Below are 22,114 nucleotides of genomic sequence, written 5' to 3'. Positions count from 1 at the left end.
TCCTCTCTGGTTATACTATAAACTCAGATTAGATGATGTCTCTGTCCTCCCTGGTTATACTATAAACTCAGATTAGATGTCTCTGTCCTCTCTGGTTATACTATAAACTCAGATTAGATGATGTCTCTGTCCTCTCTGGTAATACTATAAACTCAGATTAGATGATGTCTCTGTCCTCTCTGGTTATACTATAAACTCAGATTAGATGATGTCTCTGTCCTCCCTGGTTATACTATAAACTCAGATTAGATGATGTCTCTGTCCTCCCTGGTTATACTATAAACTCAGATTAGATGATGTCTCTGTCCTCCCTGGTAATACTATAAACTCAGATTAGATGATGTCTCTGTCCTCCCTGGTTATACTATAAACTCAGATTAGATGATGTCTCTGTCCTCCCTGGTTATACTATAAACTCAGATTAGATGTCTCTGTCCTCTCTGGTTATACTATAAACTCAGATTAGATGATGTCTCTGTCCTCCCTGGTTATACTATAAACTCAGATTAGATGATGTCTCTGTCCTCCCTGGTTATACTATAAACTCAGATTAGATGATGTCTCTGTCCTCCCTGGTTATACTATAAACTCAGATTAGATGATGTCTCTGTCCTCTCTGGTTATACTATAAACTCAGATTAGATGTCTCTGTCCTCCCTGGTTATACTATAAACTCAGATTAGATGATGTCTCTGTCCTCCCTGGTTATACTATAAACTCAGATTAGATGATGTCTCTGTCCTCCCTGGTTATACTATAAACTCAGATTAGATGATGTCTCTGTCCTCCCTGGTTATACTATAAACTCAGATTAGATGATGTCTCTGTCCTCCCTGGTTATACTATAAACTCAGATTAGATGTCTCTGTCCTCTCTGGTTATACTATAAACTCAGATTAGATGATGTCTCTGTCCTCCCTGGTTATACTATAAACTCAGATTAGATGATGTCTCTGTCCTCCCTGGTTATACTATAAACTCAGATTAGATGATGTCTCTGTCCTCCCTGGTTATACTATAAACTCAGATTAGATGATGTCTCTGTCCTCCCTGGTTATACTATAAACTCAGATTAGATGATGTCTCTGTCCTCCCTGGTTATACTATAAACTCAGATTAGATGATGTCTCTGTCCTCCCTGGTTATACTATAAACTCAGATTAGATGATGTCTCTGTCCTCCCTGGTTATACTATAAACTCAGATTAGATGATGTCTCTGTCCTCTCTGGTAATACTATAAACTCAGATTAGATGATGTCTCTGTCCTCCCTGGTTATACTATAAACTCAGATTAGATGACGTCTCTGTCCTCTCTGGTTATACTATGAACTCAGATTAGATTATGTCTCTGTCCTCCCTGGTTATACTATAAACTCAGATTAGATGATGTCTCTGTCCTCCCTGGTTATACTATAAACTCAGATTAGATGATGTCTCTGTCCTCCCTGGTTATACTATAAACTCAGATTAGATGATGTCTCTGTCCTCCTGGTTATACTATAAACTCAGATTAGATGTCTCTGTCCTCCCTGGTTATACTATAAACTCAGATTAGATGATGTCTCTGTCCTCCCTGGTTATACTATAAACTCAGATTAGATGATGTCTCTGTCCTCCCTGGTTATACTATAAACTCAGATTAGATGATGTCTCTGTCCTCCCTGGTTATACTATAAACTCAGATTAGATGATGTCTCTGTCCTCCCTGGTAATACTATAAACTCAGATTAGATGATGTCTCTGTCCTCCCTGGTTATACTATAAACTCAGATTAGATGATGTCTCTGTCCTCCCTGGTTATAATATAAACTCAGATTAGATGTCTCTGTCCTCTCTGGTTATAATATAAACTCAGATTAGATGTCTCTGTCCTCTCTGGTTATACTATAAACTCAGATTAGATGCCTCTGTCCTCCCTGGTTATACTATAAACTCAGATTAGATGATGTCTCTGTCCTCCCTGGTTATACTAAAAACTCAGATTAGATGTCTCTGTCCTCTCTGGTAATACTATAAACTCAGATTAGATGATGTCTCTGTCCTCTCTGGTTATACTATAAACTCAGATTAGATGATGTCTCTGTCCTCTCTGGTTATACTATAAACTCAGATTAGATGATGTCTCTGTCCTCCCTGGTTATACTATAAACTCAGATTAGATGATGTCTCTGTCCTCTCTGGTTATACTATAAACTCAGATTAGATGATGTCTCTGTCCTCCCTGGTTATACTATAAACTCAGATTAGATGATGTCTCTGTCCTCTCTGGTTATACTATAAACTCAGATTAGATGATGTCTCTGTCCTCCCTGGTTATACTATAAACTCAGATTAGATGATGTCTCTGTCCTCCTGGTTATACTATAAACTCAGATTAGATGATGTCTCTGTCCTCTCTGGTAATACTATAAACTCAGATTAGATGATGTCTCTGTCCTCTCTGGTTATACTATAAACTCAGATTAGATGATCTCTGTCCTCTGTCTATAAACTCAGATTAGATGATGTCTCTGTCCTCCCTGGTTATACTATAAACTCAGATTAGATGATGTCTCTGTCCTCCCTGGTTATACTATAAACTCAGATTAGATGATGTCTCTGTCCTCCCTGGTAATACTATAAACTCAGATTAGATGATGTCTCTGTCCTCCCTGGTTATACTATAAACTCAGATTAGATGATGTCTCTGTCCTCCCTGGTTATACTATAAACTCAGATTAGATGTCTCTGTCCTCTCTGGTTATACTATAAACTCAGATTAGATGATGTCTCTGTCCTCCCTGGTTATACTATAAACTCAGATTAGATGATGTCTCTGTCCTCCCTGGTTATACTATAAACTCAGATTAGATGATGTCTCTGTCCTCCTGGTTATACTATAAACTCAGATTAGATGATGTCTCTGTCCTCTCTGGTTATACTATAAACTCAGATTAGATGTCTCTGTCCTCCCTGGTTATACTATAAACTCAGATTAGATGATGTCTCTGTCCTCCCTGGTTATACTAAAAACTCAGATGATGTCTCTGTCCTCCCTGGTTATACTAAAAACTCAGATTAGATGATGTCTCTGTCCTCTCTGGTAATACTATAAACTCAGATTAGATGTCTCTGTCCTCTCTGGTTATACTATAAACTCAGATTAGATGATGTCTCTGTCCTCTCTGGTTATACTATAAACTCAGATTAGATGATGTCTCTGTCCTCTCTGGTTATACTATAAACTCAGATTAGATGATGTCTCTGTCCTCCCTGGTTATACTATAAACTCAGATTAGATGATGTCTCTGTCCTCTCTGGTAGATTAGATGATGTCTCTGTCCTCCCTGGTTATACTATAAACTCAGATTAGATGATGTCTCTGTCCTCTCTGGTTATACTATAAACTCAGATTAGATGATGTCTCTGTCCTCCCTGGTTATACTATAAACTCAGATTAGATGTCTCTGTCCTCTCTGGTTATACTATAAACTCAGATTAGATGATGTCTCTGTCCTCTCTGGTAATACTATAAACTCAGATTAGATGATGTCTCTGTCCTCTCTGGTTATACTATAAACTCAGATTAGATGATGTCTCTGTCCTCCCTGGTTATACTATAAACTCAGATTAGATGATGTCTCTGTCCTCCCTGGTTATACTATAAACTCAGATTAGATGATGTCTCTGTCCTCCCTGGTAATACTATAAACTCAGATTAGATGATGTCTCTGTCCTCCCTGGTTATACTATAAACTCAGATTAGATGATGTCTCTGTCCTCCCTGGTTATACTATAAACTCAGATTAGATGTCTCTGTCCTCTCTGGTTATACTATAAACTCAGATTAGATGATGTCTCTGTCCTCCCTGGTTATACTATAAACTCAGATTAGATGATGTCTCTGTCCTCCCTGGTTATACTATAAACTCAGATTAGATGATGTCTCTGTCCTCTCTGGTTATACTATAAACTCAGATTAGATGTCTCTGTCCTCTCTGGTTATACTATAAACTCAGATTAGATGCCTCTGTCCTCCCTGGTTATACTATAAACTCAGATTAGATGATGTCTCTGTCCTCCCTGGTTATACTAAAAACTCAGATTAGATGATGTCTCTGTCCTCTCTGGTTATACTATAAACTCAGATTAGATGATGTCTCTGTCCTCTCTGGTTATACTATAAACTCAGATTAGATGATGTCTCTGTCCTCCCTGGTTATACTATAAACTCAGATTAGATGATGTCTCTGTCCTCTCTGGTAATACTATAAACTCAGATTAGATGATGTCTCTGTCCTCCTGGTTATACTATAAACTCAGATTAGATGATGTCTCTGTCCTCTCTGGTTATACTATAAACTCAGATTAGATGATGTCTCTGTCCTCCTGGTTATACTATAAACTCAGATTAGATGTCTCTCTGTCCTCCCTGGTTATACTATAAACTCAGATTAGATGATGTCTCTGTCCTCTCTGGTTATACTATAAACTCAGATTAGATGATGTCTCTGTCCTCTCTGGTTATACTATAAACTCAGATTAGATGATGTCTCTGTCCTCCCTGGTTATACTATAAACTCAGATTAGATGATGTCTCTGTCCTCCCTGGTTATACTATAAACTCAGATTAGATGATGTCTCTGTCCTCCCTGGTAATACTATAAACTCAGATTAGATGATGTCTCTGTCCTCCCTGGTTATACTATAAACTCAGATTAGATGATGTCTCTGTCCTCCCTGGTTATACTATAAACTCAGATTAGATGTCTCTGTCCTCTCTGGTTATACTATAAACTCAGATTAGATGATGTCTCTGTCCTCCCTGGTTATACTATAAACTCAGATTAGATGATGTCTCTGTCCTCCCTGGTTATACTATAAACTCAGATTAGATGATGTCTCTGTCCTCTCTGGTTATACTATAAACTCAGATTAGATGTCTCTGTCCTCTCTGGTTATACTATAAACTCAGATTAGATGCCTCTGTCCTCCCTGGTTATACTATAAACTCAGATTAGATGATGTCTCTGTCCTCCCTGGTTATACTAAAAACTCAGATTAGATGATGTCTCTGTCCTCCCTGGTTATACTATAAACTCAGATTAGATGATGTCTCTGTCCTCCCTGGTTATACTATAAACTCAGATTAGATGATGTCTCTGTCCTCTCTGGTAATACTATAAACTCAGATTAGATGATGTCTCTGTCCTCCCTGGTTATACTATAAACTCAGATTAGATGATGTCTCTGTCCTCTCTGGTTATACTATAAACTCAGATTAGATGATGTCTCTGTCCTCCCTGGTTATACTATAAACTCAGATTAGATGTCTCTGTCCTCTCTGGTTATACTATAAACTCAGATTAGATGATGTCTCTGTCCTCTCTGGTAATACTATAAACTCAGATTAGATGATGTCTCTGTCCTCCTGGTTATACTATAAACTCAGATTAGATGATGTCTCTGTCCTCCCTGGTTATACTATAAACTCAGATTAGATGATGTCTCTGTCCTCCCTGGTTATACTATAAACTCAGATTAGATGATGTCTCTGTCCTCCCTGGTAATACTATAAACTCAGATTAGATGATGTCTCTGTCCTCCCTGGTTATACTATAAACTCAGATTAGATGATGTCTCTGTCCTCCCTGGTTATACTATAAACTCAGATTAGATGTCTCTGTCCTCTCTGGTTATACTATAAACTCAGATTAGATGATGTCTCTGTCCTCCCTGGTTATACTATAAACTCAGATTAGATGATGTCTCTGTCCTCCCTGGTTATACTATAAACTCAGATTAGATGATGTCTCTGTCCTCTCTGGTTATACTATAAACTCAGATTAGATGTCTCTGTCCTCTCTGGTTATACTATAAACTCAGATTAGATGATCTGTCCTCCCTGGTTATACTATAAACTCAGATTAGATGATGTCTCTGTCCTCCCTGGTTATACTAAAAACTCAGATTAGATGATGTCTCTGTCCTCTCTGGTAATACTATAAACTCAGATTAGATGTCTCTGTCCTCTCTGGTTATACTATAAACTCAGATTAGATGATGTCTCTGTCCTCTCTGGTTATACTATAAACTCAGATTAGATGATGTCTCTGTCCTCTCTGGTTATACTATAAACTCAGATTAGATGATGTCTCTGTCCTCCCTGGTTATACTATAAACTCAGATTAGATGATGTCTCTGAGTGGAGCATGTGGAGGGTTTCCCCCCTCTTGCTCTCAGCCTGTCTCCTAGATACAGTCAAACACCAGCCCTCGTAAATTACAGGAGCTAAATTTAAACAAAGAACATGAGTTCTTACACAAGTCTAGTTGGCTGTTTTATACAAATACAAATTCCCCAAAGAAAGTTGATTAAAGTAACGTGTTACGACTTTGATGTTAGTACAACTCAGCATCAAAAGGTCATTTGATCCTATTCTTCTTTACTTGAAGAGCTGCGCCTATTTGACCTTAAGCATGGTCAGTTTTAACACAGACATAGAGATGTGTAACTATGTGTTTTAATTATGAACCGTGGATATTCTGTGAAGTGCCACAAGGCATAATTTCGCCATTCAATGAACTGGTGCTACCCTGTTATCCGTGGCTGAGCTCTCTCCCATGCTACCCTCTTACCCTGGTCAACCACTTGCTTATTGAAATAGGAAATGGAGACTTCGTCATTATTGCACATCATCTGTAGCTGCTAGCCATCCAGTGTAGTCTGGTCCCAAATGTGTTCGCAATGTCTCGTCAGTTTCTATGACCATTGTCATGCCAGTCATTAACCTAATGAGTCCTACCGCATTACCTAATGAGTCAGATTACCGGCGTGTTTTGGACTTCAAACCCCTTTTAAACATTGATTGAGCCACAGGCGTATGGGTTGTACCATTGTATTCCTCTATATATACAGCAAGCCAGTGGTAGCTGCGCAGCCAATCTGAAAGGGTCGAACACTAAAGGCACAGCCTGTCACAACGCGGAAAAGCATCTTGGGAAGTGCTTTCTTTGCACCAAGAGACACCACCCACTCTAGTCTCCTCACCGACTGACAGGCACTCTGACTGACTGGCGTCGTCGTGTTTTCTGTAGCTTTGACAACAAAATGGAAAATGAACACACAGCAGACAGGATGGACTCAGCGAACACATTGAGCTCAGACGTCACAGACTCCAGTAAAAGAGTAAATTATTTGATTGAGAAGTATAAAGATGTAGGATTTGGTCAGCCTCGGAAATTCTCTAAGGAGCCACAGTCTCAAGTCTGCATGTCCTCCGTCGTGCGTAGTTTTGGAAACGTTGGCACTTTGTGCGCTGCGCCTCCGAGCTCAAGCAACAACAGTGCCATGTTCAAAGACTGTACTGTCAGAGATAACGCCTCACTTATCAATAAAGCTTTTTATGACCGCTCTGACCCTGTGCGCTGGACAGAGGTGCGTGGTATAGAGGGAGGGAAGGATTCCACGTTACCGCAGCCGATCCCAACAGAAACTCATGAAAGTTTGCAGAGAGCGGCTACGAACATGATATCAACACCCAGTTCAACCACCGCCACCGGGGTTTGTAGGATCATCAAAGATGAGAAGGAGCCGTCACTAATCATGGAAACACCATGTCCTGATTTTGACCTAACGGCCAACATCCCTACCCTCGAGACCTGTTATGACAGCGAGAGGAAACAACACGAGTTAGGTTTTCTGGATGATTCGGCAGCGTCTTTCCCCACCTCCGCGCCTGGACAACAAACACTATTGGACTGTTCACCGAACTTTCTAGTCGACTTGAATCAGAACGAACAGATGTCCACGGTTCCCCAGGTCCGTGCAGACTCACGTGGTGTTCCCTTTCCTACTCATCCCGGTAAGGGCATGCTGAGTTTTGATGTAATGAGCAGTAACGGACAGGGTCCACAGCAGCATTTGATGATTTATAAAAGTGAAATGCCCAGATGGTCCATTCAGACCTCTCCTACTCATTCCTCGTTTTGGTGCCAGTCCAGCGGGGTCTCCGAGGACCAGTACCCACACCATGGCTACTCCTCCCCGGATGGAATTCACACCTCAGCCCTGCTCCAGCGGTCCCCAACCTATACAGGATATGGCGGGTAAGATGGACGCATTATTTAAAGTATAGCTGACCATAACCTTTGTAAAAGTCTCAGCAGTTTGGCATCTTTCAGATAATTTAAATGTGGTTTTCATATTCATGCATTCGCTTTTGTTTGTTTGTTGCCAAAATGAATCTGATTCTGATTTGATGAGCTTGTTTTATTATTCCTCAATTAGCCAATCAGTAATGCCAATGTTGTCAGTGTAAATAACCAATGGCTCATTCCCTGGTTCTGCAGTGTTCCACCCCAGAGACTATGTATGATCTGTGGAGATGAGGCCTCAGGATGTCACTATGGGGTCCTCACATGTGGAAGCTGCAAAGTGTTCTTTAAACGAGCGGTCGAAGGTAAGCAACACCACATCAGAGGATTGTAACAGTATATTGGTGTGGACATTTGACTTGGACGCTTAAAGAATGACCACTGGCTGAACACTGCCATGGTACATGGGAATAGCATGTGTTTGAACAATGCCTTGGTACATGGGAGTAGCGTGTGGTTGAACACTGCTATGGTACATGGGAGTAGCGTGTGGTTGAACACTGCCATGGTACATGGGAGTAGCGTGTGGTTGAACACTGCCGTGGTACATGGGAGTAGCGTGTGGTTGAACACTGCCTTGGTAAATGGGAGTAGCGTGTGGTTGAACACTGCCTTGGTACATGGGAGTAGCGTGTGGTTAAACACTGCCGTGGTACATGGGAGTAGCGTGTGGTTGAACACTGCCATGGTACATGGGAGTAGCGTATGGCTGAACACTGCCTTGGTACATGGGAGTAGCGTGTGGTTGAACACTGCCATGGTACATGGGAGTAGCGTGTGGCTGAACACTGCCATGGTACATGGGAGTAGCGTGTGGCTGAACACTGCCATGGTACATGGGAGTAGCGTGTGGCTGAACACTGCCATGGTACATGGGAGTAGCGTGTGGCTGAACACTGCCTTGGTACATGGGAGTAGCGTGTGGTTGAACACTGCCTTGGTACATGGGAGTAGCGTGTGGTTGAACACTGCCATGGTACATGGGATTAGCGTGTGGTTGAACACTGCCATGGTACATGGGAGTAGCGTGTGGTTGAACACTGCCATGGTACATGGGAGTAGCGTGTGGTTGAACACTGCCATGGTACATGGGAGTAGCGTGTGGTTGAACACTGCCATGGTACATGGGAGTAGCGTGTGGTTGAACACTGCCATGGTACATGGGAGTAGCGTGTGGTTGAACACTGCCATGGTACATGGGAGTAGCGTGTGGTTGAACACTGCCATGGTACATGGGAGTAGCGTGTGGTTGAACACTGCCATGGTACATGGGAGTAGCGTGTGGTTGAACACTGCCATGGTACATGGGAGTAGCGTGTGGCTGAACACTGCCTTGGTACATGGGAGTAGCGTGTGGTTGAACACTGCCTTGGTACATGGGAGTAGCGTGTGGTTGAACACTGCCATGGTACATGGGATTAGCGTGTGGTTGAACACTGCCATAGTACATGGGATTAGCGTGTGGTTGAACACTGCCATGGTACATGGGAGTAGCGTGTGGTTGAACACTGCCATGGTACATGGGATTAGCGTGTGGTTGAACACTGCCATGGTACATGGGAGTAGCGTGTGGTTGAACACTGCCATGGTACATGGGAGTAGCGTGTGGTTGAACACTGCCATGGTACATGGGAGTAGCGTGTGGTTGAACACTGCCATGGTACATGGGAGTAGCGTGTGGTTGAACACTGCCATGGTACATGGGAGTAGCGTGTGGTTGAACACTGCCATGGTACATGGGAGTAGCGTGTGGTTGAACACTGCCATGGTACATGGGAGTAGCGTGTGGTTGAACACTGCCATGGTACATGGGAGTGGCGGGAGTGGCGTGTGGTGAACACTGCCATGGTACATGGGAGTAGCGTGTGGCTGAACACTGCCATGGTACATGGGAGTAGCGTGTGGCTGAACACTGCCATGGTACATGGGAGTAGCGTGTGGCTGAACACTGCCTTGGTACATGGGAGTAGCGTGTGGTTGAACACTGCCACGGTACATGGGAGTAGCGTGTGGTTGAACACTGCCACGGTACATGGGAGTAGCGTGTGGTTGAACACTGCCACGGTACATGGGAGTAGCGTGTGGTTGAACACTGCCACGGTACATGGGAGTAGCGTGTGGTTGAACACTGCCACGGTACATGGGAGTAGCGTGTGGTTGAACACTGCCACGGTACATGGGAGTAGCGTGTGGTTGAACACTGCCACGGTACATGGGAGTAGCGTGTGGTTGAACACTGCCACGGTACATGGGAGTAGCGTGTGGTTGAACACTGCCACGGTACATGGGAGTAGCGTGTGGTTGAACACTGCCACGGTACATGGGAGTAGCGTGTGGTTGAACACTGCCACGGTACATGGGAGTAGCGTGTGGTTGAACACTGCCACGGTACATGGGAGTAGCGTGTGGTTGAACACTGCCACGGTACATGGGAGTAGCGTGTGGTTGAACACTGCCACGGTACATGGGAGTAGCGTGTGGTTGAACACTGCCACGGTACATGGGAGTAGCGTGTGGTTGAACACTGCCACGGTACATGGGAGTAGCGTGTGGCTGAACACTGCCACGGTACATGGGAGTAGCGTGTGGTTGAACACTGCCACGGTACATGGGAGTAGCGTGTGGTTGAACACTGCCACGGTACATGGGAGTAGCGTGTGGTTGAACACTGCCACGGTACATGGGAGTAGCGTGTGGTTGAACACTGCCACGGTACATGGGAGTAGCGTGTGAACACTGCCACGGTTGAACACTGCCACGGTACATGGGAGTAGCGTGTGGTTGAACACTGCCACGGTACATGGGAGTAGCGTGTGGCTGAACACTGCCACGGTACATGGGAGTAGCGTGTGGTTGAACACTGCCTTGGTACATGGGAGTAGCGTGTGGTTGAACACTGCCTTGGTACATGGGAGTAGCGTGTGGCTGAACACTGCCTTGGTACATGGGAGTAGCGTGTGGCTGAACACTGCCTTGGTACATGGGAGTAGCGTGTGGTTGAACACTGCCTTGGTACATGGGAGTAGCGTGTGGTTGAACACTGCCGTGGTACATGGGAGTAGCGTGTGGTTGAACACTGCCGTGGTACATGGGAGTAGCGTGTGGTTGAACACTGCCGTGGTACATGGGAGTAGCGTGTGGTTGAACACTGTTGTGGTACATGGGAGTAGCGTGTGGTTAAAAAAACAATAAATATTGAGGGTTATTGTGGCCTAATCCTCAGACATTGACACCAGACACGACAGAACTTTACAGTTTTTACTAAGCACCATTTGTGCCTTTTTATAAACGAATGGCAAAGCACAGACAGTATCACACAGTATCACAGTAACCAGTGTTCACGATGTTCTTCTTTTCTGACTTGTTTTGGTCTCGTAATCTTAGAGATTTATTGGAGTCTCTCAGTCTGACCACGGTCGTGTGTCTCAGTCTGACTATGGTCTGTCTCTCAGTCTGACTATGGTCATGTCTCTCAGTCTGACTATGGTCTGTCTCTCAGTCTGACTATGGTCTGTCTCTCAGTCTCTCAGTCTGACTATGGTCATGTCTCTCAGTCTGACTATGGTCTGTCTCTCAGTCTGACTATGGTCATGTCTCTCAGTCTGACTATGGTCATGTCTCTCAGTCTGACTATGGTCTGTCTCTCAGTCTCTCAGTCTGACTATGGTCTGTCTCTCAGTCTGACTATGGTCTGTCTCTCAGTCTGACTATGGTCTGTCTCTCAGTCTGACTATGGTCTGTCTCTCAGTCTGACTATGGTCATGTCTCTCAGTCTGACTATGGTCGTGTCTCTCAGTCTGACTATGGTCTGTCTCTCAGTCTGACTATGGTCTGTCTCTCAGTCTGACTATGGTCTGTCTCTCAGTCTGACTATGGTCTGTCTCTCAGTCTGACTATGGTCATGTCTCTCAGTCTGACTATGGTCATGTCTCTCAGTCTGACTATGGTCATGTCTCTCAGTCTGACTATGGTCATGTCTCTCAGTCTGACTATGGTCTGTCTCTCAGTCTGACTATGGTCTGTCTCTCAGTCTGACTATGGTCATGTCTCTCAGTCTGACTATGGTCATGTCTCTCAGTCTGACTATGGTCATGTCTCTCAGTCTCTCAGTCTGACTATGGTCATGTCTCTCAGTCTGACTATGGTCATGTCTCTCAGTCTGACTATGGTCTGTCTCTCAGTCTGACTATGGTCTGTCTCTCAGTCTGACTATGGTCTGTCTCTCAGTCTGACTATGGTCATGTCTCAGTCTGACTATGGTCTGTCTCTCAGTCTGACTATGGTCGTGTCTCTCAGTCTGACTATGGTCGTGTCTCTCAGTCTGACTATGGTCTGACTATGGTCGTGTCTCTCAGTCTGACTATGGTCTGTCTCTCAGTCTGACTATGGTCTGTCTCTCAGTCTGACTATGGTCTGTCTCTCAGTCTGACTATGGTCTGTCTCTCAGTCTGACTATGGTCTGTCTCTCAGTCTGACTATGGTCTGTCTCTCAGTCTGACTATGGTCTGTCTCTCAGTCTGACTATGGTCATGTCTCTCAGTCTGTCTGACTATGGTCATGTCTCTCAGTCTGACTATGGTCTGTCTCTCAGTCTGACTATGGTCATGTCTCTCAGTCTGACTATGGTCATGTCTCTCAGTCTGACTATGGTCATGTCTCTCAGTCTGACTATGGTCTGTCTCTCAGTCTGACTATGGTCTGTCTCTCAGTCTGACTATGGTCTGTCTCTCAGTCTGACTATGGTCTGTCTCTCAGTCTGACTATGGTCATGTCTCTCAGTCTGACTATGGTCATGTCTCTCAGTCTCTCAGTCTGACTATGGTCTGTCTCTCAGTCTCTCAGTCTGACCATGGTCATGTCTCTCAGTCTGACTATGGTCTGTCTCTCAGTCTGACTATGGTCATGTCTCTCAGTCTGACTATGGTCGTGTCTCTCAGTCTGACTATGGTCATGTCTCTCAGTCTGACTATGGTCATGTCTCTCAGTCTGACCATGGTCATGTCTCTCAGTCTGACTATGGTCTGTCTCTCAGTCTGACCACGGTCATGTCTCTCAGTCTGACTATGGTCATGTCTCTCAGTCTCTCAGTCTGACTATGGTCATGTCTCTCAGTCTGACTATGGTCTGTCTCTCAGTCTGACTATGGTCATGTCTCTCAGTCTGACCATGGTCATGTCTCTCAGTCTCTCAGTCTGACTATGGTCATGTCTCTCAGTCTGACTATGGTCTGTCTCTCAGTCTGACTATGGTCTGTCTCTCAGTCTGACTATGGTCATGTCTCTCAGTCTGACTATGGTCTGACTCTCAGGTCTGACTATGGTCAGTCTCTCAGTCTGACCATGGTCATGTCTCTCAGTCTGACTATGGTCTCTCTCAGTCTGACTATGGTCATGTCTCTCAGTCTGACTATGGTCATGTCTCTCAGTCTGACTATGGTCATGTCTCTCAGTCTGACTATGGTCTGTCTCTCAGTCTGACTATGGTCTGTCTCTCAAATCAAATCAAATCAAATGTTATTTGTCACATACACATGGTTAGCAGATGTTAATGCGAGTGTAGCGAAATGCTTGTGCTTCTAGTTCCGACAATGCAGTGATAACCAACAAGTAATCTAACTAACAATTCCAAAACTACTGTCTTATACACAGTGTAAGGGGATAAGGAACATGTACATAAGGATATATGAATGAGTGATGGTACAGAGCAGCATACAGTAGATGGTATCGAGTACAGTATATACATATGAGATGAGTGTGTAGACAAAGTAAACAAAGTGGCATAGTTAAAGTGGCTAGTGATACATGTGTTACATAAGGATGCAGTCGATGTTGTAGAGTACAGTATATACATATGCATATGAGATGAATAATGTAGGGTAAGTAACATTATATAAGGTAGCATTGTTTAAAGTGGCTAGTGATATATTTACATCATTTCCCATCAATTCCCATTATTAAAATGGCTGGAGTTGGGTCAGTGTCAATGACAGTGTGTTGGCAGCAGCCACTCAATGTTAGTGGTGGCTATTTAACAGTCTGATGGCCTTGAGATAGAAGCTGTTTTTCAGTCTCTCGGTCCCAGCTTTGATGCACCTGTACTGACCTCGCCTTCTGGATGATAGCGGGGTGAACAGGCAGTGGTTCGGGTGGTTGATGTCCTTGATGATCTTTATGGCCTTCCTGTAACAACGGGTGGTGTAGGTGTCCTGGAGGGCAGGTAGTTTGCCCCGGTGATGCGTTGTGCAGTCCTCACTACCCTCTGGAGAGCCTTACGGTTGAGGGCGGAGCAGTTGCCGTACCAGGCGGTGATACAGCCCGCCAGGATGCTCTCGATTGTGCATCTGTAGAAGTTTGTGAGTGCTTTTGGTGACAAGCCGAATTTCTTCAGCCTCCTGAGGTTGAATAGGCGCTGCTGCGCCTTCTTCACGACGCTGTCAGTGTGAGTGGACCAATTCAGTTTGTCTGTGATGTGTATGCCGAGGAACTTAAAACTAGCTACCCTCTCCACTACTGTTCCATCGATGTGGATAGGGGGGTGTTCCCTCTGCTCTTTCCTGAAGTCCACAATCATCTCCTTAGTTTTGTTGATGTTGAGTGTGAGGTTATTTTCCTGACACCACACTCCAAGGGCCCTCACATCCTCCCTGTAGGCCGTCTCGTCGTTGTTGGTAATCAAGCCTACCACTGTTGTGTCGTCCGCAAACTTGATGATTGAGTTGGAGGCGTGCGTGGCCACGCAGTCGTGGGTGAACAGGGAGTACAGGAGAGGGCTCAGAACGCACCCTTGTGGGGCCCCCGTGTTGAGGATCAGCGGGGAGGAGATGTTGTTGCCTACCCTCACCACCTGGGGGCGGCCCGTCAGGAAGTCCAGTACCCAGTTGCACAGGGCGGGGTCGAGACCCAGGGTCTCGAGCTTGATGACGAGCTTGGAGGGTACTATGGTGTTGAATGCCGAGCTGTAGTCGATGAACAGCATTCTCACATAGGTATTCCTCTTGTCCAGGTGGGTTAGGGCAGTGTGCAGTGTGGTTGAGATTGCATCGTCTGTGGACCTATTTGGGCGGTAAGCAAATTGGAGTGGGTCTAGGGTGTCAGGTAGGGTGGAGGTGATATGGTCCTTGACTAGTCTCTCAAAGCACTTCATGATGACGGAAGTGAGTGCTACGGGGCGGTAGTCGTTTAGCTCAGTTACCTTAGCTTTCTTGGGAACAGGAACAATGGTGGCCCTCTTGAAGCATGTGGGAACAGCAGACTGGTATAGGGATTGATTGAATATGTCCGTAAACACACCGGCCAGCTGGTCTGCGCATGCTCGGAGGGCGCGGCTGGGGATGCCGTCTGGGCCTGCAGCCTTGCGAGGGTTAACACGTTTAAATGTCTTAATCACCTCGGCTGCAGTGAAGGAGAGACTGCATGTTTCCGTTGCAGGCCGTGTCAGTGGCACTGTATTGTCCTCAAAGCGGGCAAAAAGTTATTTAGTCTGCCTGGGAGCAAGACATCCTGGTCCGTGACTGGGCTGGATTTCATCTTGTAGTCCGTGATTGACTGTAGACCCTGCCACATGCCTCTTGTGTCTGAGCCATTGAATTGAGATTCCACTTTGTCTCTGTACTGACGCTTAGCTTGTTTGATAGCCTTACGGAGGGAATAGCTGCACTGTTTGTATTCAGTCATGTTGCCAGACACCTTGCCCTGATTAAAAGCAGTGGTTCGCGCTTTCAGTTTCACGCGAATGCTGCCATCAATCCACGGTTTCTGGTTAGGGAATGTTTTTATCGTTGCTATGGGAACGACATCTTCGACGCACGTTCTAATGAACTCGCACACCGAATCAGCGTATTCGTCAATATTCCCATCTGACGCAATACGAAACATGTCCCAGTCCACGTGATGGAAGCAGTCTTGGAGTGTAGAGTCAGCTTGGTCTGACCAGCGTTGGATAGACCTCAGCGTGGGAGCCTCTTGTTTTAATTTCTGTCTGTAGGCAGGGATCAGCAAAATGGAGTCGTGGTCAGCTTTTCCGAAAGGGGGGCGGGGCAGGGCCTTATATGCGTCGCGGAAGTTAGAGTAACAATGATCCAAGGTTTTACCACCCCTGGTTGCGCAATCGATATGCTGATAAAATTTAGGGAGTCTTGTTTTCAGATTGGCTTTGTTAAAATCCCCAGCTACAATGAATGCAGCCTCCGGATAAATGTTTTCCAGTTTGCAAAGAGTTAAATAAAGTTCGTTCAGAGCCATCGATGTGTCTGCTTGGGGGGATATATACGGCTGTGATTATAATCGAAGAGAATTCTCTTGGAAGATAATGCGGTCTACATTTGATTGTGAGGAATTCTAAATCAGGTGAACAGAAGGATTTGAGTTCCTGTATGTTTCCTTCATCACACCATGTCCCGTTAGTCATGAGGCATACGCCCCTCCACTCTTCTTACCAGATAGATGTTTGTTTCTGTCGGTGCGATGCGTGGAGAAACCCGTTGGCTGTACCGCCGCTGGATAGCGTTTTCCCAGTAAGCCATGTCTCCGTAAAGCAGAGAACGTTGCAGTCTCTGATGTCCCTCTGGAATGCCACCCTTGCTCGGATTTCATCAACCTTGTTGTCGAGAGACTGGACATTGGCAAGAAGAATACTGGGAAGTGGTGCGCGATGTGCCCTTTTTCGGAGTCTGACCAGAACACCGCCGCGTTTCCCTCTTTTTCGGAGTCGTTTCCTTGGGTCGCTGCATGCGATCCATTCCGTTGTCCTGTTTGTAAGGCAGAACACAGGATCCGCGTCGCGAAAAACATATTCTTGGTCGTACTGATGGTGAGTTGACGCTGATCTTATATTCAGTAGTTCTTCTCGACTGTATGTAATGAAACCTAAGATGACCTGGGGTACTAATGTAAGAAATAACACGTAAAAAAACAAAAAACTGCATAGTTTCCTAGGAACGCGAAGCGAGGCGGCCATCTCAGTCGTGTCTCTCAGTCTGACTATGGTCATGTCTCTCAGTCTGACTATGGTCATGTCTCTCAGTCTGACTATGGTCTGTCTCTCAGTCTGACTATGGTCTGTCTCAGTCTGACTATGGTCATGTCTCTCAGTCTGACTATGGTCATGTCTCTCAGTCTGACTATGGTCATGTCTCTCAGTCTGACTATGGTCTGTCTCTCAGTCTGACTATGGTCTGTCTCTCAGTCTGACTATGGTCTGTCTCTCAGTCTGACTATGGTCTGTCTCTCAGTCTGACTATGGTCATGTCTCTCAGTCTGACTATGGTCATGTCTCTCAGTCTGACTATGGTCATGTCTCTCAGTCTGACTATGGTCATGTCTCTCAGTCTGACTATGGTCATGTCTCTCAGTCTGACTATGGTCTGTCTCTCAGTCTGACTATGGTCTGTCTCTCAGTCTGACTATGGTCATGTCTCTCAGTCTGACTATGGTCTGTCTCTCAGTCTGACTATGGTCTGTCTCTCAGTCTGACTATGGTCATGTCTCTCAGTCTGACTATGGTCTGTCTCTCAGTCTGACTATGGTCTGTCTCTCAGTCTGACTATGGTCTGTCTCTCAGTCTGACTATGGTCATGTCTCTGTCTGACTATGGTCATGTCTCTCAGTTTCTCAGTCTGACTATGGTCATGTCTCTCAGTCTGACTATGGTCATGTCTCTCAGTTTCTCAGTCTGACTATGGTCATGTCTCTCAGTCTGACTATGGTCTTGTCTCTCAGTCTCTCAGTCTGACTATGGTCATGTCTCTCAGTCTGACTATGGTCTGTCTCTCAGTCTGACTATGGTCATGTCTCTCAGTCTGACTATGGTCGTGTCTCTCAGTCTGACTATGGTCATGTCTCTCTGTCTGACCACGGTCATGTCTCTCAGTCTGACTATGGTCGTGTCTCTCAGTCTGACTACGGTCGTGTCTCTCAGTCTCTCAGTCTGACTATGGTCGTGTCTCTCAGTCTGACTATGGTCATGTCTCTCTGTCTGACCACGGTCATGTCTCTCAGTCTGACTATGGTCGTGTCTCTCAGTCTGACTACGGTCGTGTCTCTCAGTCTGACTACGGTCGTGTCTCTCAGTCTCTCAGTCTGACTACGGTCGTCATCAGTCTCTCAGTCTGACTACGGTCGTGTCTCTCAGTCTGACTACGGTCGTGTCTCTCAGTCTCTCAGTCTGACTACGGTCGTGTCTCTCAGTCTGACTACGGTCGTGTCTCTCAGTCTGACCACGGTCGTGTCTCTCAGTCTGACCACGGTCGTGTCTCTCAGTCTGACTATGGTCGTGTCTCTCAGTCTGACTACGGTCGTGTCTCTCAGTCTCTCAGTCTGACTACGGTCGTGTCTCTCAGTCTCTCAGTCTGACTACGGTCGTGTCTCTCAGTCTGACTACGGTCGTGTCTCTCAGTCTCTCAGTCTGACTACGGTCGTGTCTCTCAGTCTCTCAGTCTGACTACGGTCGTGTCTCTCAGTCTGACTACGGTCGTGTCTCTCAGTCTCTCAGTCTGACTACGGTCGTGTCTCTCAGTCTGACTACGGTCGTGTCTCTCAGTCTGACTACGGTCGTGTCTCTCAGTCTGACTATCGAGTTTAAGTCTGACTTGGTCATGTCCTCTGTCTGACAGAGGACAGTCAGTCTGTCTGACCACGGTCATGTCTCTCTGTCTGACCACGGTCGTGTCTCTCAGTCTGACTAAGTGTCTCCAGTCTGACAGAGGACAGTCTCAGTCTCTCAGTCTGACTACGGTCGTGTCTGTCAGTCTCTCAGTCTGACAGAGGTCAGTCTCTCAGTCTGTAAGCCATTGACAGAGGACATGGTCTGTAAGCCATTGACAGAGGACAGTCAGTCTGTTGACAGAGGACATCAGTCTGTAAGCCATTGACAGAGGACAGCAGTCTGTAAGCCATTGACAGAGGACAGCAGTCTGTAAGCCATTGACAGAGGACAGCAGTCTGTAAGCCATTGACAGAGGACAGCAGTCTGTAAGCCATTGACAGAGGACAGCAGTCTGTAAGCCATTGACAGAGGACAGCAGTCTGTAAGCCATTGACAGAGGACAGCAGTCTGTAAGCCATTGACAGAGGACAGCAGTCTGTAAGCCATTGACAGAGGACATCAGTCTGTAAGCCATTGACAGAGGACATCAGTCTGTAAGCCATTGACAGAGGACAGCAGTCTGTAAGCCATTGACAGAGGACAGCAGTCTGTAAGCCATTGACAGATGACAGCAGTCTGTAAGCCATTGACAGATGACAGCAGTCTGTAAGCCATTGACAGATGACAGCAGTCTGTAAGCCATTGACAGAGGACAGCAGTCTGTAAGCCATTGACAGAGGACAGCAGTCTGTAAGCCATTGACAGAGGACAGCAGTCTGTAAGCCATTGACAGAGGACAGCAGTCTGTAAGCCATTGACAGAGGACAGCAGTCTGTAAGCCATTGACAGAGGACAGCAGTCTGTAAGCCATTGACAGAGGACAGCAGTCTGTAAGCCATTGACAGAGGACAGCAGTCTGTAAGCCATTGACAGAGGACAGCAGTCTGTAAGCCATTGACAGAGGACAGCAGTCTGTAAGCCATTGACAGAGGACAGCAGTCTGTAAGCCATTGACAGATGACAGCAGTCTGTAAGCCATTGACAGATGACAGCAGTCTGTAAGCCATTGACAGAGGACAGCAGTCTGTAACCCATTGACAGAGGACAGCAGTCTGATTGACAGAGGACAGCAGTCTGTAAAATCACAGAGGAAAGCAGTCTGTGGACAGCCATTGACAGAGGACATGCAGACTGTAAGCCATGAGGACAAAGTCTGAAGGGACAGAGGACAGATCTGTAAGCCATTGACAGAGGACAGCAGTCTGATTGACAGATGGACAGCAGTCTGTAAAACCATTGACAGAGGACAGCAGTCTGGCCCACAGGACTGACAACCTGTACCACCGGACCAGGTGACAGCAGTCTGTAAGCCAGGTGACAGACCCAGGTGACAGGACCCACAGGACTGTAAAATTGACAGAGGACAGGTGAAGACCATTGACAGAGGACAGGTGACAGGACAGGGACAGCAGCAGGCCCAGGTGACAGACCCAGGTGACAGTCTGTAGGTGACAGACCCAGGTGACAGGCCCAGTCTGTGATTGACAGAGGACCAGAAGATGGACAGGCACAGGTGATTGACAGAGGACCCACAGGACTGGAAAACCCACCACCGGCCCAGGTGACAGGCCCAGGTGACAGGCCCAGGTGACAGACCCAGGTGACAGGCCCAGGTGACAGGCCCAGGTGACAGGCCCAGGTGACAGGCCCAGGTGACAGGCCCACAGGACTGGAAAACCCACCACCGGCCCAGGTGACAGGCCCAGGTGACAGGCCCAGGTGACAGGCCCACAGGACTGGAAAACCCACCACCGGCCCAGGTGACAGGCCCAGGTGACAGGCCCAGGTGACAGGCCCAGGTGACAGGCCCAGGTGACAGGCCCACAGGACTGGAAAACCCACCACCGGCCCAGGTGACAGGCCCAGGTGACAGGCCCAGGTGACAGACCCAGGTGACAGGCCCAGGTGACAGGCCCAGGTGACAGGCCCAGGTGACAGGCCCAGGTGACAGGCCCAGGTGACAGGCCCACAGGACTGGAAAACCCACCACCGGCCCAGGTGACAGGCCCAGGTGACAGGCCCAGGTGACAGGCCCAGGTGACAGGCCCAGGTGACAGGCCCAGGTGACAGGCCCAGGTGACAGGCCCAGGTGACAGGCCCAGGTGACAGGCCCAGGTGACAGGCCCAGGTGACAGACCCAGGTGACAGGCCCAGGTGACAGGCCCAGGTGACAGGCCCAGGTGACAGGCCCAGGTGACAGACCCAGGTGACAGGCCCAGGTGACAGGCCCAGGTGACAGGCCCAGGTGACAGGCCCAGGTGACAGACCCAGGTGACAGGCCCAGGTGACAGGCCCAGGTGACAGGCCCAGGTGACAGGCCCAGGTGACAGGCCCAGGTGACAGGCCCAGGTGACAGGCCCAGGTGACAGGCCCAGGTGACAGGCCCAGGTGACAGGCCCAGACTGATAGTGGTCAAGTTCCTGAGGTTCAAGGACAAGGTAGCTGTTCTAGAAAGAGTCAAGAACTTGAGAGAACGTAGATCTTCCTCAACGAGGACTATCCTGAAGCTGTGCACCAGAAGAGGAAAGAACTGATCCCAGACATGAAAGCTGCCAGAGCTCGTGGGAACATTGCTTACATCCGCTATGGCAGGCTCATTGTCCACCCTCCCTCCCAGAAGCCTGGAAGGGATGAGAGAGCCAAGGTTCATAGCTTCAACCCCACAGCACACACCAATTGATTAATGGACTGCTGAATGTATATCTTTTTTATTTAGCTCTTTTCAGTATTATGTCTATCTCTGATAAGCTACCCAGGAAAGGGCTGAAATTAGCCCATGTTAATATTGTAACGATGTGCGCTGATAGTCGAGAAGCAAGTTCAGGGGGTGAGTGTTTTAATAAACACAACATAATACAAAACAAGAAACACAAACAACACACAGAACTGACACTGGAACGGAAACAATAACGCCTGGGGAACCAATGGGAGGGACATATATAGGGAAGGAACCAATGGGAGGGACATATATAGGGAAGGAACCAATGGGAGGGACATATATAGGGAAGGAACCAATGGGAGGGACATATATAGGGAAGGAACCAATGGGAGGGACATATATAGGGAAGGAACCAATGGGAGGGACATATATAGGGAAGGAACCAATGGGAGGGACATATATAGGGAAGGAACCAATGGGAGGGACATATATAGGGAAGGAACCAATGGGAGGGACATATATAGGGAAGGAACCAATGGGAGGGACATATATAGGGAAGGAACCAATGGGAGGGACATATATAGGGAAGGAACCAATGGGAGGGACATATATAGGGAAGGAACCAATGGGAGGGACATATATAGGGAAGGAACCAATGGGAGGGACATATATAGGGAG

At 46.5% G+C, this 22,114-nt stretch overlaps 1 protein-coding gene across 6 annotated transcripts in view; it reads left to right on the top strand.

Annotated features, from left to right (window-relative positions):
• Positions 1 to 6,932: 6,932 nt before the first annotated feature.
• The window catches only part of pgr (progesterone receptor), a 53,469-nt gene continuing 38,287 nt past the window's right edge, over positions 6,933 to 22,114 (top strand). For all 6 annotated transcript variants that reach the window (XM_046293594.1, XM_046293591.1, XM_046293590.1 and 3 more), the window contains exons 1-2: positions 6,933 to 8,088; positions 8,332 to 8,441. In XM_046293594.1, coding sequence (XP_046149550.1) covers positions 7,091 to 8,088; positions 8,332 to 8,441 — 1,108 coding nt within the window. In that variant the 5' untranslated portion in view covers positions 6,933 to 7,090. The remainder of the gene's footprint in view (positions 8,089 to 8,331; positions 8,442 to 22,114) is intronic.

Source organism: Oncorhynchus gorbuscha, linkage group LG13, assembly GCF_021184085.1.
Source record: "Oncorhynchus gorbuscha isolate QuinsamMale2020 ecotype Even-year linkage group LG13, OgorEven_v1.0, whole genome shotgun sequence".
NCBI classification, from domain to species: Eukaryota; Metazoa; Chordata; class Actinopteri; order Salmoniformes; family Salmonidae; genus Oncorhynchus; species Oncorhynchus gorbuscha.
Note: the sequence above shows the minus strand (reverse complement) of the source record. Positions and strands in the feature narration are given on the sequence as shown.